The sequence below is a fragment of the Macaca thibetana genome, chromosome 13 (assembly GCF_024542745.1).
Source record: "Macaca thibetana thibetana isolate TM-01 chromosome 13, ASM2454274v1, whole genome shotgun sequence".
Taxonomy (NCBI): domain Eukaryota; kingdom Metazoa; phylum Chordata; class Mammalia; order Primates; family Cercopithecidae; genus Macaca; species Macaca thibetana.
In genome coordinates, this window is record NC_065590.1 from 31272327 (window position 1) to 31289458 (window position 17132).

Below are 17132 nucleotides of genomic sequence, written 5' to 3' on the forward strand. Positions count from 1 at the left end.
CTGGGTATGTCAAGCTTCTCAGGTGACTGTGATGTGTAGCCAGGGTTGAGAATTGCTACTGTAACCTGCTGTGATGGTTTTGAATCTTAAATGCTTTGGGAGGAGGAAGAGACACCTGACCTTCATCATGTCCCTGACAGTGGTCTATAAATAAATACTAATCTATAAAAAAGCAAATAACCTGATTTTATATTACTTGTTTTTGATGAATATTTATTGACTTCTAGTGATTACTTTATTGCTTCATGATTTACTCAAGGACTTTTAATTTTCCCTAGGGCTGATGTCAAGCATATTGGTCTGTGATATATCTCTTTTTGTTTGTTTGTATCTAACATTGGAGCTTTTGCACATCTCCAAGTACATGACATTTTTCTGTTTATTTCTCAAAGAATTTGGGTCAACTTTTGGGAAAGTTTAGAAAATTTCACTTGAGCCTCAGTAGCTTGGCATCTTTTTAGTAGTTTGAAATGCTTAAAATGGTGAAAATTTCTCTTGCCATTTCTTTACTGTAGTATTGTTCTTAAGAAACCATTTTTTCCTGAATGAAGATAAATTTCATCTTAGATCATGCATGAAGAAACTTGTTTTAAATTGGAAGAGTTTATGCTAATGATGTTTATGCTGTACAATATGAAGAAAAAAATAAGGCTCTCTTAAGAGTTGTTGTCATTTAAAATTTTTCACCTGGTAAATGAACCTGATTATTTTCTTTACACTTCTTAATGTCTCATGTTTATTCACGTGCGGCTCACTATAGAACCGCAGAGGCTAATTTGGCTTTGCTCTGTTACTGTTTATAGTATGTTTCTGATTTCTTGTAAGTGTGGGTAGGAGGGAAGGAGGACATCGTAGTGTAGTATCTCTCTTACTTGATAAGTCAGACTGGTCTGTCATTGATCCTTCTAACTTCTGTAGCTCTCACTGATTGGGGAACACCACACTCAGCCCCCTCCACATCCCTGTGCTGACAGTCTCAGAGCTTCCAGAAATGAGAAATAGCCACCCCTCAACAAAGTGAGCAGTACCTGATGAGTAAGAGAGTTAAAAGATAAAATGAAGTGGTTTCTGTATATTTTCTGATACTTCTAGATTTGGTTGATTTTTCTAAATTATATTTAATCTCTATTAAGTTTTCTTCCTTTGCTGATACAGACTTTGAGCCATTTATTAAAGTCACATTCATATATCAAAATAGCAAATAATTTAGGAAAATGGTGCTTTTTTCTTTTTCTTAAATGTGAGAAATATTTACTTACATTGGTCTCTGGTTTTTAGTGTCCTCCTCTTTGTTTCCTTCAGTTAAGATCCCAGATGCAGCTTTTATTCAGGCAGCCCGCAGAAAACGTGAATTGGCCAGAGCCCAAGATGACTATATTTCTTTGGATGTAGAACATACCTCTACCGTCTCTGGTATGAAGAGAGAGAGTGAAGATGACCCTGAGAGTGAGCCTGATGACCATGAAAAGAGAATACCATTTACCCTAAAACCTCAAACATTTAGACAAAGGATGGCTGAGGAATCAAGTATGTGTATACCAATATATGAAGATTAGGATATTTTTCATTAGAATATAATATGAGAAAATCTCCATAAAAATGTAATGTGCTGTCTCACATTGTAGAGTGTTGATAACGGTTTTTAACATTGATTTGGTCCATGATATTATGACCTCTAAAAGATGTATCTGTATCGAAATGTTATTATCAAGGAGTATATGTAATAATGTTTATTAATATCTGACCCCCCTAGATCTTTTTTAACAGGTTAAAAAAAATATGCGGTATCTTATTTTTAAAACATTGAAAACAATCGTCACCTTTATAAATGTATTTTTTCAACATGGAAGCATCTACAGAGATTTTCGATGTCATGTATTAAAATGTTCCCTGCTGTAATAAAAAATTTCATCTACCCACAATGCTAAGCCTTAAAGGACTGTTTTCACATTTCTCATTTATAATATATGCATTTTACCAAGGTTTTTGTAACTTTTTTTTTTTTTGGAAAAAGACTCAGTTCCTTACAACTTACTTTTAAATGTTTAGATTCTTAGGTAGTAATTGAGAGATGTTTGATAAGAAAAACCAAACATTTCATTCTTTCTCAGTTTTTTTACTGAGAAATATGTAGGGCTGTAGTGTTTTGAGTGGGAGAGTATGGTAAGAGTGCAGGTTCTGGAGTCAGATCCCAGGATCCAACTTCCAGCTTCGTCATAGTCTTCAGACAGCTATTTAACCTCCCAGTATCTGTGTTTCCTCACTTGTGAATGAGGCCAATAATAATGCCTTCTTCCTAGAATTATTGTGAAGAATAAATAACACATAAAGTCGTGCTAAGCCTGTGTAGAATAAGCTCAAAAAATGTTGGCTGCTGCAATTAAAATGGAAAAATATTAAATGTTTACATGTGAACTTTTTTTCCCCCTAGTAAGTAGAAATGAAGAAACAAGTGAAGAAAGTCAGGAAGATGAAAAACAGGATATTTGGGAACGACAACAAATGAGAAAAGCAGTTAAAATCATAGAGGTAATCATTCTTTATACTATGTATAGTAGATTCCTGTGGCTGCTATAACAAATTACCACAAACTTGGTGACTCAAAAGAACAGACATTTATTTGTCACAGGGCGGAGGCCAGAATCTGAAGTCAAGGTGTTGGTAGCACCTTGCTTCCTCCAAAGGCCCTGGGGGATTGTGGGGAGCAGATAATTCTTCCTTGCCTCTTCCAACTTCTGGTCATTCCAGGTATTTCTTGGCTTGTGACTACATAACTCCTGTCTCTGCCTCTGTCTTCACATGGCTTTTTCCATGTCTCTGCTGTGTGTTTTTCTCATAGGGATACTTGTCATTGGATTTAGGGCCCACTCAGATAATCCAAGATCCTTCACTTAATTACAACCACAAAGACTCTTTTTCCAAATAAGGTCATATTTGCACTTTCCAGGGATTAAGTCATGGATGTATCTTTTGGGAGGCCTCCATTCAACCCACTACACTGTGCATATTATCTTATTTTTCCACTAGATTATAAATACCTTGAGGGTACTATTTTTTTAATAATTAATTTTATAATAATTGACAGTTTATGTTGGACAGGTGCTTAAAAGTAAAGTTTAGACCTCAAACTTTACTTTTAGACACCTGTTCTGTATAATATAAATATATCCAATTTTCTCTTTGGAAACTTTTTTTCACTTCACAATATAACAGACATCTCACTGCAATGGTATATCTACTTCTACTATATCTTAATGATTTCATAGCAATCTAGTGAATAGATGTATTATCATTTATATATTAAATCTCATTATGTGATTTCTCAGATAATTTTTTATTACAGTGAACCCTGTGGTAAATATTATACACAAATACATTATACCTATATTATGATACATAACTGTTACATTTCTGCATACACAAATATAGCTTTGTGTTTTATTTAATTTTTAAAAAGATGTAAACAAAGTAAATATCCAGTAATAGGGGTCTTCATGCAATATAGTAGGGTGGGACACTATGAAGCGCTAAAAATTATATTAGAAACCAAAGCCCAAGAGGCTGAGTCAGGTGGATCACTTGAGTCCAGGAGTTCAAGACTAGCCTGGGCAACATGACAAAACCCTACTGCTACAAAAAATACAAAAATTAGCCAGGCATGGTGGCACACACCTGTAGTCCTAGCTACTTGGGGGCTGAGGTGGGAGGACTGCTTGAGCCCAGGAGGTCAAAGCTGCAGTGAGCCAAGATCGCGCTACTGCACTTCAGCCTGGGTGACAGAGTGAGACCCTGTCTCATTTAAGACTAAAAACAACAACAACACTGAAGCCCAGATTTGTCCAGGCATAGTGGCTCACACCGCTTATTCCGGCATTTTGGAAGGCCAAGGAGGGAGGATCACTTCAGCCCAGTAGTTTGAGACCAGCCTGAACAATACAGTGAGACCTGAGCTCTACTAAAAACAAATACAACTAGCCAGGCCTGGTGGGGCGTGCCTATAGTCCCAGCAACTTGGGAGGCTGAGCTGGGAGGATCACTTGAGCCCAGGAGTTCTGGGTGCAGTGAGCTATGATCACACCACTGTACTCCAGCCTGGGCAACAGAGTGAGACCCTGTCACTAAAAATGAATGAATGAATGTAAAGTTTAAGCAAGTAGTAAGCTTTGAAACCTAACAAATGTACTGTACTTGGGGTTAAAAGTCCTAGATTTGGGTTCTGGGTCTGCTGCTAGAATATAAGCTCTATGAGGTCAAGAATTGCAATCATAGTATACATCAGAGGTTCCCAAACTTTCTCATTCATGGAGCCGTTAGTGTCTTGGTAATTTTATCATGATACTCGTAAGCCAAAAGAAGTACCAAACAATTCTATTTATTAAGTAGTTCAAAGAATTTTATACAATTTGTGTCCTAAGAACTAACCATTTGGAAAAAAATAATACAGATAATTTGAAGGCAAAACATTTTTATTTTATTTTTAAATAACCAAAATTCCTTACTAATGAGATACGTGTTCCTGTTAGGCATTGCATGACTTTTCAAACCTTGGAATCAGATTGGACACTGTCACTCATTTCCATGTTGATCTTCACACAATGCTTGTTTTTATCATAGCATCGTCCCAAAACCCAGCTCCACAAATATGACTTCATCAAAAGGAATGGAACCCATTCTCTTTTTTTTTTTTTTTTTTTTTTGAGATAGTTTCGCCTTGTCACCCAGGCTGGAGTGCAGTGGCATGATCTTGGCTCACTGCAACCTCCGCTTCCCAGGTTCAAGCAATTCTCGTGCCTCAGCCTCCTGAGTAGCTGGGACTATAGGTACACACCACCACGCCTGACTGATTTTTTTGTATTTTAGTAGAGATGGGATTTCATCATGTTGCCCAGGCTGGTCTCAAACTCCTGAGCTCAGGCAGTCTGCTCACCTCAACCTCCCAAAGTGCTAGGATTACAGGCATGAGCCACCATGTCTGGCCATATGGAACACATTCTAATGTAACTGTGAACTAAGAGCTAGTAGTCCAACAGATGTTGAGTATTACGGTTTTTCACTAAAAAATTTAAAATGTCTCACTACACCCTTTTAAATTTGCTAGGATGCCTTTGCACACAGTTTGGGAACCACAATATGCATACAATTTTGAATTCTGATTTCCTTGCTTGACATACTATAAATTACCTTCTCTTGTTTGCACATTGTTATAATAACTGATTTTATTAGCTACATAGTATTCACTGGAGTCACTGAATCATAATCTTCTTAACCATTCTTCATTTTGGACAATTTAGGTTCTTTGCAATCGGGGTTTTTTTAATTAACAAATAAGAATCAGTGAATATTTAATTATTTTTCCTCCTCTTCTTTCTTTTGTTCAGATGTGTGTTTTTGAACTATTCCTTTGTAATAATTACCAAGAACTGTATTACTAATCAAGAGATGAATGTTTTTATGGCACTTAGTGTATTTTTCTCTATTGCCTTCTAAAGAAAACTTAGCTCAATCTGTAATGTCACCAATATCATGGGAATATTTTACTATAATCTTGCCCTCTTCAGGTGCAAGTATAGTTGGTGAAAATGGAATCTCACACTTATTTGATTTGCATTTTTATTGCTAATGTGAGTACATTTACTGATTCCTTTATTGAAAAGCTACCATTTGCCACCGTGTTAGTTTCCTGTGCCTCCCGTAACAAATTACTGCAGACTTGGTGGCTTAAAACAATAGAAGTTTATTCTCTCTCAGATCTGGAGGCCAGAAGTCCAAAATCAAAATGTCAGTAGAGCATCCCCCCTTTCCAGAAACTCTTAGAAGAGAATCCATTCCTTGACTCTTCTAGTTTCTGGTGGCTGTTGGCATGCCTTGGCTTGTGGCCTCATCTCTCTTTGTTCAGTCTTCACATTTGCTTCTTCTCTTGTGTCCCAAAATTCCCTGTCTCTTAGGATGGAACATGTAATTGTATTCAGGCTCCATTGGGATAATCCAGGATATGCACCTCATCTCAAAGTCTTAATTACATCTTTTGCCATACAATGAACATGAACATGAATGTGAACATGTTTTCATGGGGTCACCATTAGCCTGCTACGGCCACTTATAACGTTGTACAACCTTTGCAGGAAGGAAGACAACTAAACAAAACAATTATAGTGAAATCCTACAGGTTCTGTGACAGAACTCTGTGCAGGGTCCTGAGGTGGCACAAAGGAGCAAGTGGGTAGTCAAGTTTTATAGGAGGGAAGGTAAATGAGTAAGTTTGATAAAGCCTTCACGGAACTGGTGATATTTGAATGGGTCATTGACTGCAAAATATCAAGAGTGTTTGGAGATTTTGTAGGTATGCGCAGAGCTGGATGGGAGGCTTGGTGAGAATTGAAATGACAAAAGATGATGCTTCATGGAAAATATAAAAAGAATAGCTAAGCCAGTGAAATTGGCTAAATGTCTGGTCAATTTTCTTCATGTGTCTTTGTGTAAAATAGAGGTTCTTCAGCATCTTTTGAACATTCCAAGGGTGGAGGAGCTGCAATTAGACAGGGGACGCTAATATGAAATATACCATTTTATAAGATATATGTTAGCAGTGCATTTCTTTACAAGGAACAGAAAACCCAAATAAGAATTTCTTGGCCGGGCTCGTTGGCTCACGCCTGTAATCCCAGCACTTTGTGGGAGGCCGAGGCAGGCAGATCACGAGGTCGGGAGATCGAGACCATCCTGGCTAACATGGTGAAACCCTGTCTCTACTAAAAGTACAAAAAGTTAGCCAAGCGTAGTGGTGGGCGCCTGTAGTCCCAGTCCCAGCTACTTGAGGCTGAGGCAGGAGAATGGCATGAACCCGGGAGGCGGAGCTTGCAGTGAGCTGAGATCGCGCCACTGCACTCCAGCCTGGGTGACAGAGCGAGACTCCGTCTCAAAAAACAAAGAATGTCTTAAAGAAAAGTAAAAACTTTACCTACACATCCTCCAGCAGACTTCCATCTACTTTTCATTGACTAGAATGGAGTTGGAGTTAAATAGGTACTTCTATCACGGAAATCGGTGTTAGGTCAGCCAGACAGGTCTGTCTGCTCCGCAAGTTAATATTCATGAAGGATTGTTGTTTCTTAAAAAACTGGGTGACTTTCTGAGAGTACATTAGACCATAACCAAAATTAGCTTCAAAACTAAACTTTTTAAAAAATGTAATTTTTAGAATTTGCTTCTTAAATATGAATTTAAACTTCTAAAGTTTAAAACTGAATTTAAAAACATTTTATTGGGACCATGAAAAATTACAAAGACATGGAATTTTTTAGCTTGAAGAGACCTTGGATCATCCAGTCCCTTTTCATGCTGTTAATGTTTCGAAGGTAAATGAAATGGTTTTGTAAAAATCTATTTTTATTTTTTTAGGAAAGAGACATAGATCTTTCCCGTGGCAGTGGATCTTCAAAAGTGAAGAAATTTGATACCTCCATTTCATTTACACCAGTAAATTTAGAAATTATAAAGAAGCAATTAAATACTAGGTGAGCAATACTTATTTTGAAATTTACATTTGTCCTAGATATTTAATACTAGAGATATAGCACTGTATTCTTTTAGATATATTAAGTACTGATATTAAACAAACTTATAGGGGAAAAAAAGGATCTCCTGTGTTATTGTACTAACACAATTGATTTCATTTTTGTATACAGTAGTCCCCCCATATCTGCATTTTTGCCTTCTATGGTTTCAGTTATCAGTAGTGAAACCATAGGCCAAAAATATTGAATGGAAAATTCCAGAAATAAACAGTTCATATGTTTTAAATTACATGCTGTTCTAAGTAGTGTGATGACATCTCGAGCTGCCCTGCTTCATCCTGCCCAGGATGAGAATCATCCTTTTGTCCAGCTTCTCTTTGCTCTGTAAGCCAGCAGCCTGTTAGTCACGTAGTAACCATCTCAGTTATCAGATCAACTATTGCAGTATCACAGTGCTTGTGTTCAGGTAACCCTTATTTTACTTAATAATGGCCCCAGAGTGCAGGCGTACTGTATGTAATATATAAATTAAACTTTATCATAGTTACGTATGTATAGGGAAAAAACAGCATATATAGGCTTTGATATTATTTGCATTCACTGAGGGTCTTGGAACCTATCCCCATGATTAAGGGGTGACTACCATAATGTCTTTTTAGTCTTTGTAACATATTTTACATGGTTAAAATCAGTAAATACAAAATTCTACTTTTTTATTTAATATGGTTATAAGCATTTTTCTATATTACCAAATAGCCTTTAATTTTTTTAAAAAACTATCATGTTTGTCCATATAGTTGTTATATCATAATTTACTTTAATATTTCTCTGTTGGACATTTTGATCTAGAACAGGAGTCAGCAAGTGCCTTTTTGTGTAAAAGACTGGATAGTAAATATTTTAGGCTTTAAGGACTGGATGATTGCTGTTGTAACTGCTCAACTCTATATTACAGCATGAAAACAGCCATAGACAATATGTAAACATATAAGCATGGCTGCGTTCCAATAGAACTTTTTTTATAAAAACAAAGGGTGGGCTGGTAGTTTGCCAGCCCCCTAGAGTACAAAGATAACCTTGCATGAGGGATAAAAAAGAGGCAGCAGATCATTGATTTATTGTAGCATTTTATTTTGTCTGGATAACTTTATTATATTTTATTTTTTGTTAACTAGGTTTTTTATTTTAAAAAGACCATACACTCTCATTGTCAAAACATAAAATAACCAGTGGAAAGGATATACAGAACAAAGTAAATTACCACCCTCCCTAGAGGAAACCATTGCTACCATTTTCTTATGTTTTCTTCCAGAGGTGGTCTATATGTATATCTTTACAAGCACATATATACTTACATATTCCCCTGTTTTTATACAAAAAAGGAAGCACATTATGTACCCTGCTCTGTACCTAGCTTTTTCTACATAATATTTACTTACAAGTTATAAGTAATGTAATATACTGCTATAGTCAGAAATATTCTACTTAACTAAAATATTTCATTAATAATGCCTACTATACATTATAATCTTGATTAATTTCTTAATTCTCACTGTCCTTTATATAAAGCAAAGAAAGATTCTGAAAGACAAATGCAAGAAAACTTGAAGAGAGAGTATTTGGCCTAAGCAGGTGCTAAAGGGTTTACTTTTATTGTGGTGTTCTTTGCTTATCTAGTCTGCATACCCAGATTTATATGATTGTCAGTTTCCTTGGTGGTCTTTGGAAATATTTGCATTAGATTCCTACTTTTGAAAAAGTTTGAAAAATAAACTAAGTTTTATTTTATTTATTTAGATTAACATTACTACAGGAAACTCACCGCTCACACCTGAGGGAGTATGAAAAATACGTACAAGATGTCAAAAGCTCAAAGAGTACCATCCAGAACCTAGAGAGTTCATCAAATCAAGCTCTAAATTGTAAATTCTATAAAAGCATGAAAATTTATGTGGAAAATTTAATTGACTGCCTTAATGAAAAGGTACATATCAATATTTATATCATTTCCTGCAGAAAACCCCTTATGCAATTAAGAAAAGTCTAAATCTCACAATTAGATACTTTTCTCTAGTATTTTTCCTACACATTTTTAAAATAAGATGATAGTAAGCATTCTCTTAATGTAGGATATTCAAGTTTTTTGCAGTTATTTTATTATAAGTAACATTGTATAAAATTTTGTATATAAATTTTTGTTACAATTTCATCTGTTTAAGGAAAATTCCTTGAAAATGAAGTCAAAGAAAATGAATTATTAAGTCTAAATATTTTTAAGGCCTGTGAAACATTACAAAATTGACCTCCAGAAAGATTGTGCCAGTTTTATTAGTTTACTAGATTAGGAATAAATGGATTTTGTTTTTACATATCGTATTTTGATCTCAAGCAAACTCTGGTTTTCTTCTTGTGAATTATTTGTTTCTTGTCTTTGCCCTGTTATCTTTGTGGTTATCAGTAGAGATTTTTTTCTTTTCTAGTTTTGTTAGAGTATGAACAATTCTTTATAGCTTAAAATTTTTTAATGCTTTATCCTGCTTGTTGTGAACTTACCAGTTTTGTCTTTTGAATTTGTTTGTAATGGTTTTTCTTTCAACTCTCAGATGTTTTGAGATTTTTGTTTTTAGTTTTTGATTTATGCATACTAAGTTCTTACATTAGGGTGGGCCTTCAGTTGTCCGTTTTTAAAAATAGATTAACCATTACAATAAATTATACTCTACTTTCCACATTATTTTTGTTATTTTTGTTTTATTTATTTTTTTGAAGAGGGGGACAGAGTCTTGCTCTATCACCCAGGCTGGAGTGTAGTAGCACGATCTCAGCTCACTGCAACCTCTGCCTCCTAGGTTCAAGCGATTCTTGTGCCTCAGCCTCCTAAGTAGCTGGGACTACAGGCGTGCACCACCACACCCAGCTAATTTTTTGTATTTTTAATAGAAACGGGGTTTCGCCATGTTGCCCAAGCTGGTCTGGAACTCCTGAGCTCAGGCAATCTACCTGTCTCAGCCTCCCAAAGTGCTAGGATTATAGGCCTGAGCCACCGCCCTCAGCCCACATTATTTTTTGTTTATAATTAAAATGTTGCTAAACAATGGGATGCTTTGTCCCAATTGTTGTTTTAAGTTGGCTATCTTCTACTATCACTTGGTAGTTACTTTCTGAAGTATTACAATGTAATTTTCTTTTTTCATTCCTCCTTGAAAAATTACACTGTTAAAATTTTGTCAGCCTGAGCATTAATGTATTCATAGCAGCAGCTGTGGAGTATCAAAGGCGTAGGAGGAATTGTTGCTCCCCAAAATACGAGCGTTTCAATTTCAACTAGTCTCATTTCTGAATCACATCACAACTTTGTTACCTGTCTCTGGTTAGTTTTCCTCCATTCCGCAATTTTTCAAATTTTACCAGCTTTGAGTGCCCCCACCTACTTTCCACACCCTCAGCCTGTGAAAACATCTTTACCCTTCATTTTTTCCTATTCTTCTATCTCAGAAAAAAATCTTCTATCTCAAACTTTAATGCATGTTCCTGACTCCATCCCATTTGGTTTCTTTTTTTTTTTTTTTTTTTTGAGACAGAGCCTTGCTCTGTTGCCGAGGCTGGAGTCAGTGGCGCAATCTCAGCTCACTGTAACCTCCACCTCCAGGGTTCAAGTGATTCTCCTGCCTCAGTCTCCTGAGTAGCTGGGATTGAAGGTGGGCACTGCTGCGCCTGGCTAATTTTTGTATTGTTAGTGGTAGACAAGGGGTTTCGCTATGTTGGCCAGGCTGGCCTTGAACTCCTGACCTCAGGTGATCTGCCCACCTCCCAAAGTGCTGGGATAACAGGCATGAACTACCACACCTGGCCCCCATTTAGTTTATATATCTCTGATAATTATAACAGTTCCAGGAGACAGTCAATTTTCTGATTTTTAATATTAAAAGTATTGACAGCTAGGTCTGTTGCACACAATGTTTTATACTTGAGATGTGATAGTATTGGGAATGTTTCTTTGAGAATTAAGCATAAATATATGCTTATGTATCTTCTAAATATTACTTTTGTGTATATATATATTTCATTATCGATGACCTACAAAATATTACTTATATATGTATTTCAGATTATCAACATCCAAGAAATAGAATCATCCATGCATGCACTCCTTTTAAAACAAGCTATGACCTTTATGAAACGCAGGCAAGATGAATTAAAACATGAATCAACGTATTTACAACAGTTATCACGTTAGTGTTTTTCCTGTTCAATACAATTTATTATTCATTAAGCTAAATTATGTGAAGAATAAAAATATTTTTATTTTTATAAACATGTTTTTCATGTATATTCCCACAAACCCTTTACCCACTAACTTCCAAAAACTCAAAGCATTTAGAAATAGGACTTAAGAATGTTTTAAATTAAGTCCAAGACTAAAAAATAAACATAACTTCCAATTATTTACTATTTCAGACAGAATATGTACATAGCCTTTTAGAGAATGTTTTGAGACAAGTTCACATAATTCTTTAGACTCTGTCAGAAATCTAACTTCATAGTTTCAAAGTCCTTTTACAGATTGGTTCTGGTGAGTTTCAATACAGATTTATCTTTAAGATTTCATTATACAAAATATGGATGCCTCCTTTTTTTTTTTTTCCACATTGATTTTGTACTTTCAGAGATATCTTCCTTTGATTAAGGTGCTATCAGGAGATAGTGAAAGACCGTAACCAAGTAGCTAGTAAATGCAAAGGCAAAGTGACTTTCAGTGAAACACACAACACTTAATGGATCGTAAATAATGGTATTACATATTAAAATAAGAAATAATGTGAATAGAATACAGTAGTGCCTCTAATCTGCAGTTTTGCTTTCCATAGTTTCAGTCAACAATGGTCCAAAAATGAATGAGTACAGTACAATAAGATATTTTGAGATAGAGATACCCAACATTCCTATAACATACATTATAGTATATTTTCATTGTTCTACTTTATTGCTATTGTTAGTCTCTTACTGTGCCTAATTTATGAATTAAACTTTATCATAAGTGTGTATATAGAGGAAAAAACAAATAGGGTTTGGTACTATATGCGGTTTCAGGCATCCACTGGGGTTCTTAGAATGTATCACCTGCAAATACATTCTAAGGGGATACATTCTAAGGGGGGGACTCCTGTATTGATAAAGCCAATATTTCTTGCATTTGGCTATGGAAAAAAACTGGTAAAAACTACTGGAAAAGAATACAAGGAAATGAAACTTTTTGGTAGAGCTTTGCTGCTGTTCTCAACAATAGCAACAGTACACCAGCCAAAGTACGTTTTTAGGTTAACATTTTCACCAGCCAAAATACATTTTTAGGCCAATGAACCTCATGCCTGTTAATATTGCAATAAAGAGTTAACACTGAAATTTCATTGCATAATTAATTGCAAAATTTAAGCATATTTGTGTATTTACTTATGCATATATGTTTATACATTCATGATGTTACCTTTATTTTCAAAGCATTTTACTTTTTTCTTTTGAGAATTTGTAGTATGAAGTCAATTTTATTTATTAACAGGCAAAGATGAGACGTCCACAAGTGGAAACTTAGCAGTAGATGAAAAAACTCAGTGGATTTTAGAAGAGATTGAATCTCGAAGGTACCTATATAAAGTGAAGATTTAAAGAAAGCATCATTGAGCAAGTACTTTTCACTACTTAAATGTAATTAACCACATGATGTCATTAGGTATACCTGATATACATTATTAATTTGTGAAAATAAAAATAAAAGCAAAATTTAGTAAAACCATCCTTGACTGCTTTAAAGACAGATTGGTATATTTGGATCAGTTAAAAGGAATGGGTAAAATGACATTTATCAGGCTGGGAATTGCTTGTAACTAGAAACCGTTCCTAATTATAATTACCCCCTCTTCAGAATCTGGTTAGCCCATGGGAATGTCCTAATTGGGAATATCTTACAAGAAAAAACAAAAAAACAAATGGAGAACCACCAGTTCAAACTAATGAAACTAAAAATGTCAAAGATATTAATAAAATTGTGCACTGATATATTTTTGACCATTTAAAATAAATGATAAAATTACTTATTTTCAGCAAGAGGTAAAAAAAAATTTAAGCATTTATTTTCAGCAAGATCTATTTACTTTTTGTTTATTTTTGGTTTGTTGCAAAATATAGGACAAAAAGAAGACAAGCAAGGATGCTTTCTGGGAATTGTAACCATCAGGAAGGGACATCTAGTGATGATGAACTGCCTTCAGCAGAGATGATTGACTTCCAAAAAAGCCAAGGTTAGTTACCAAGTTTCTAATATATCATGGTTTCAGTTTTGAAATGGTGAGAAACGCTTTGCTGTGATTGCCCTTAATAAGTACATAAGCTATATAAAACAGTTGGTTAAATTCAGAAAAAATGAAACACATTTTTCCTCTGTAAGACTCTCTTCCTACCTCTGAATAATGGAGTAAAATGAAGGAAGGAGCATTGTAAGTATTCTTCTATCTTCATAGTTTTTTCTCTTAGACTTTCTCCTATTACTAGTGAACATCTTCATTTCATTTCTTTACCACACATAGTTTCTAGATTGTCATTTTTAACTTAAAATATTTGAATTTGGTGAAACTTTTTAGCACGGTGAGAAGATAAGATGCGTATAGTTGAAAAATTCTGGGCTCTGGATTTAAATAAATTTGGGTTCTAAGGGAGATTTTATTCTGTGTAGTCTTAGACAAATGTCTTGTCCTCCCTAAATTTGATGTTGTTTTGTCTGTAAATAAGTAGACGATACCTATATGGTAGGGAAGATAGCTACGATGGTAAAATGAGATTAATGTATTTCTGCTGGCATATAGCAGGGGTATATATGGTAGCTTTTTTTAGTGTTGATATTATTACTTTGTTGCTAAAGTGATTTTTTTTTTTTTTTTTTTTTTTTTGAGACGGAGTCTCACTCTGTTGCCCAGGCTGGAGTGCAGTGGCGCGATCTCGGCTCACTGCAAGCTCCGCCTCCCGGGTTCACGCCATTCTCCTGCCTCAGCCTCCCAAGTAGCTGGGACTACAGGCGCCCACAACCGCGCCCGGCTAATTTTTTGTATTTTTAGTAGAGACGGGGTTTCACCGTGGTCTCGATCTCCTGACCTTGTGATCCGCCCGCCTCGGCCTCCCAAAGTGCTGGGATTACAGGCGTGAGCCACCGCGCCCGGCCTAAAGTGATTTTTTTAATAAAAATTTATGTTAATATAAAAGGACGGAATTTTAGGTCAATTGATTACAGTCTGGCATGACCATGTTTTTAAGGAAGCATACTTAAAGTTCACAACTTAAAATGCATAAAGAGACTTATTTTGTTTACAGGTGACATTTTACAGAAACAGAAGAAAGTTTTTGAAGATGTGCATGATGATTTTTGTAACATCCAGAATATTTTGTTGAAGTTTCAGCAATGGCGAGAAAAGTTTCCTGACTCCTATTATGAAGCTTTCATTAGTTTGTGCATACCAAAGCTTTTAAATCCCCTAGTACGAGTTCAGTTGATTGACTGGAATCCTCTTAAGGTATTTATGCTTCACATGTGAAAATTTATCCTGATTACATTAGTATACTTAAATTCTCTTACTATTATGTTAGCTATTAAATACCTTACCCTTAGATTTGGGAACAATAGTCAGAAAATGTGTGCTTTCAGCTACATTCTTCTTTTCTTGGCTCCCACTTGACTTTTAGGCTGAGCATCATTAACATCAGTAAAGCAAACACATTTTTTTTTAGCTTCTTGTACATTAAATTTAAAATCCTCCCAGAAAGTATAAAGTACTGTTGGGTTTGGAGGAAGTAGCTATAGAAGCCTCGTTTCAAGAATTCTTGAATTGGAGATGACATACTGGGAGGAGTTGCTTAGGGTTGCATTGAGGAGGTGGAATGCAAGCCTTTGAAGGGTTTATGGGATAAACAGGATGAATCAGAAAGGGAAAGGTGTTTCATAAAAGTATAAAGGGAGAAATATTAGTTCAGGAGCTAGAAATTGCAGATATTTAGATCCTAAGTTAAGAAATATAAACTCTATTCAGTGAATTTGACTGACTAAAAGAAGAAAAAAGAAATATGAACTTAGCAACTGTCTACTGTGTAATAGAACCTTTAACTAAATCATATACAAATTACATATTTATGCTTATGAGAATTGAAGGGGCCAGAAATAAACTTTGCTTGAATTGGATGAATTTTTTTATAAACAAATTCCATGGCTGTTTCAAGTACCTAACAAATGTATATTTTGCTCCTAGCAGAGTACTTGCCACGTGGTAGGCTCTAAAGGCTCCGGCACACACTAGGTGGTTGTTGAGTGTTTGTTGTGTAATTGAATGCATGAAATGCGGCTTCTTGTTATGCTACTTAGACACCACATCCCAGTCATACTGTCCTGCCATCCTGCCTAGCCTTGGTGGTCTAGTGTTAAAACAGGGAATTAGTCTCCTCTGATCCTTAGAAAAGCACTGGTGATTATTGAAAAAAAAACAAAAGCTATTTTAAAATACACTAACGTTGAAGGATTTCTTTATAACTTTTATCATTTTCTTTGTAAGTTGGATTCCACAGGTTTAAAAGAGATGCCATGGTTCAAATCCGTAGAAGAATTTATGGATAGCAGTGTAGAAGATTCAAAGAAGGAAAGTAGTTCAGATAAAAAAATCTTGTCTACAATCATCAACAAAACAATTATTCCCCGACTTACAGGTACTGCTTCGTAACCTTGGTAAAATTAAATTATTTTCTGACAGAGTATATAAGGTTGTTAATTTCTGTTATATTCACAAAGTTTTTTCATAAGTTTTTAAACACAAGGAAATGTTATATGTAGTAAAACTCAAGAGATGTCAAATGTAAGCTGGTTAAAAACTACGTGTTTGTACAGGGGGTTGGCTACCAAACTGCTAATACTCAGATTGATTCTAATCCTCATCTGATGTATCATTGGCAGTTCCAACTGTTGACCCTTCTTTCTTCCTGGAAACACTGTCTTTACTTGGCTTCCAAAATACCACACTCTTAGTTTCCTGCCCACCTCTCTGGTCTTTGCTGTCTGCTTGTCACCTCTTTGACTTCCAAGTGCTACAGTATCTCAAGATTCAGGTCACTTACCTTCTCTTTTCTATTTACCTTCAGTCACTCAGTATTTAAAGTCAGTTTAGTGTTTGTGGCATTCCTGCTGCTTCTGTGACACTTCAGTCATTTTTTAGCATATTTCCGTCCGTACTACATGTGTCCTTTTTTTCCCTTCTCTAATTATGTTTCTTATCCTTTTCTTTAAAAAACATTGCTTCATCTGGGAGTGGTGGCTCACACCTGTAATCCCGGCACTCTGTGAGGCCAAGGTGGGTGGATCACCTGAGGTCAAGAGTTCAAGACCAGCCTGGCCAACATGGTGAAACCTCATCTCTACTAAAAATACAAAAAAATTAGCCGGGCGTGGTGGCAGGCACCTGTAATCCCAGATACTCAGGAGGTTGAGGCAGGAGAATTGCTTGAACCTGGGAGGTGGAGGTTGCAGTGAGGTGAGATCGTGCCATCGCACTCCAGCCTGGGTGACAAGAGTGAAACTCCATCTCAAAAAAA

General features: G+C 35.6%; 1 protein-coding gene across 3 annotated transcripts in view; it reads left to right on the forward strand.

Moving 5' to 3' along the window:
* GCFC2 (GC-rich sequence DNA-binding factor 2) overlaps nucleotides 1-17132 on the forward strand; it is a 49180-nt gene that overhangs the window by 7182 nt on the left and 24866 nt on the right. For all 3 annotated transcript variants that reach the window (XM_050754301.1, XM_050754302.1, XM_050754303.1), the window contains exons 3-11: nucleotides 1303-1527; nucleotides 2432-2529; nucleotides 7399-7514; nucleotides 9312-9498; nucleotides 11623-11746; nucleotides 13072-13153; nucleotides 13698-13810; nucleotides 14874-15073; nucleotides 16103-16253. In XM_050754301.1, coding sequence (XP_050610258.1) covers nucleotides 1303-1527; nucleotides 2432-2529; nucleotides 7399-7514; nucleotides 9312-9498; nucleotides 11623-11746; nucleotides 13072-13153; nucleotides 13698-13810; nucleotides 14874-15073; nucleotides 16103-16253 — 1296 coding nt within the window. The remainder of the gene's footprint in view (nucleotides 1-1302; nucleotides 1528-2431; nucleotides 2530-7398; nucleotides 7515-9311; nucleotides 9499-11622; nucleotides 11747-13071; nucleotides 13154-13697; nucleotides 13811-14873; nucleotides 15074-16102; nucleotides 16254-17132) is intronic.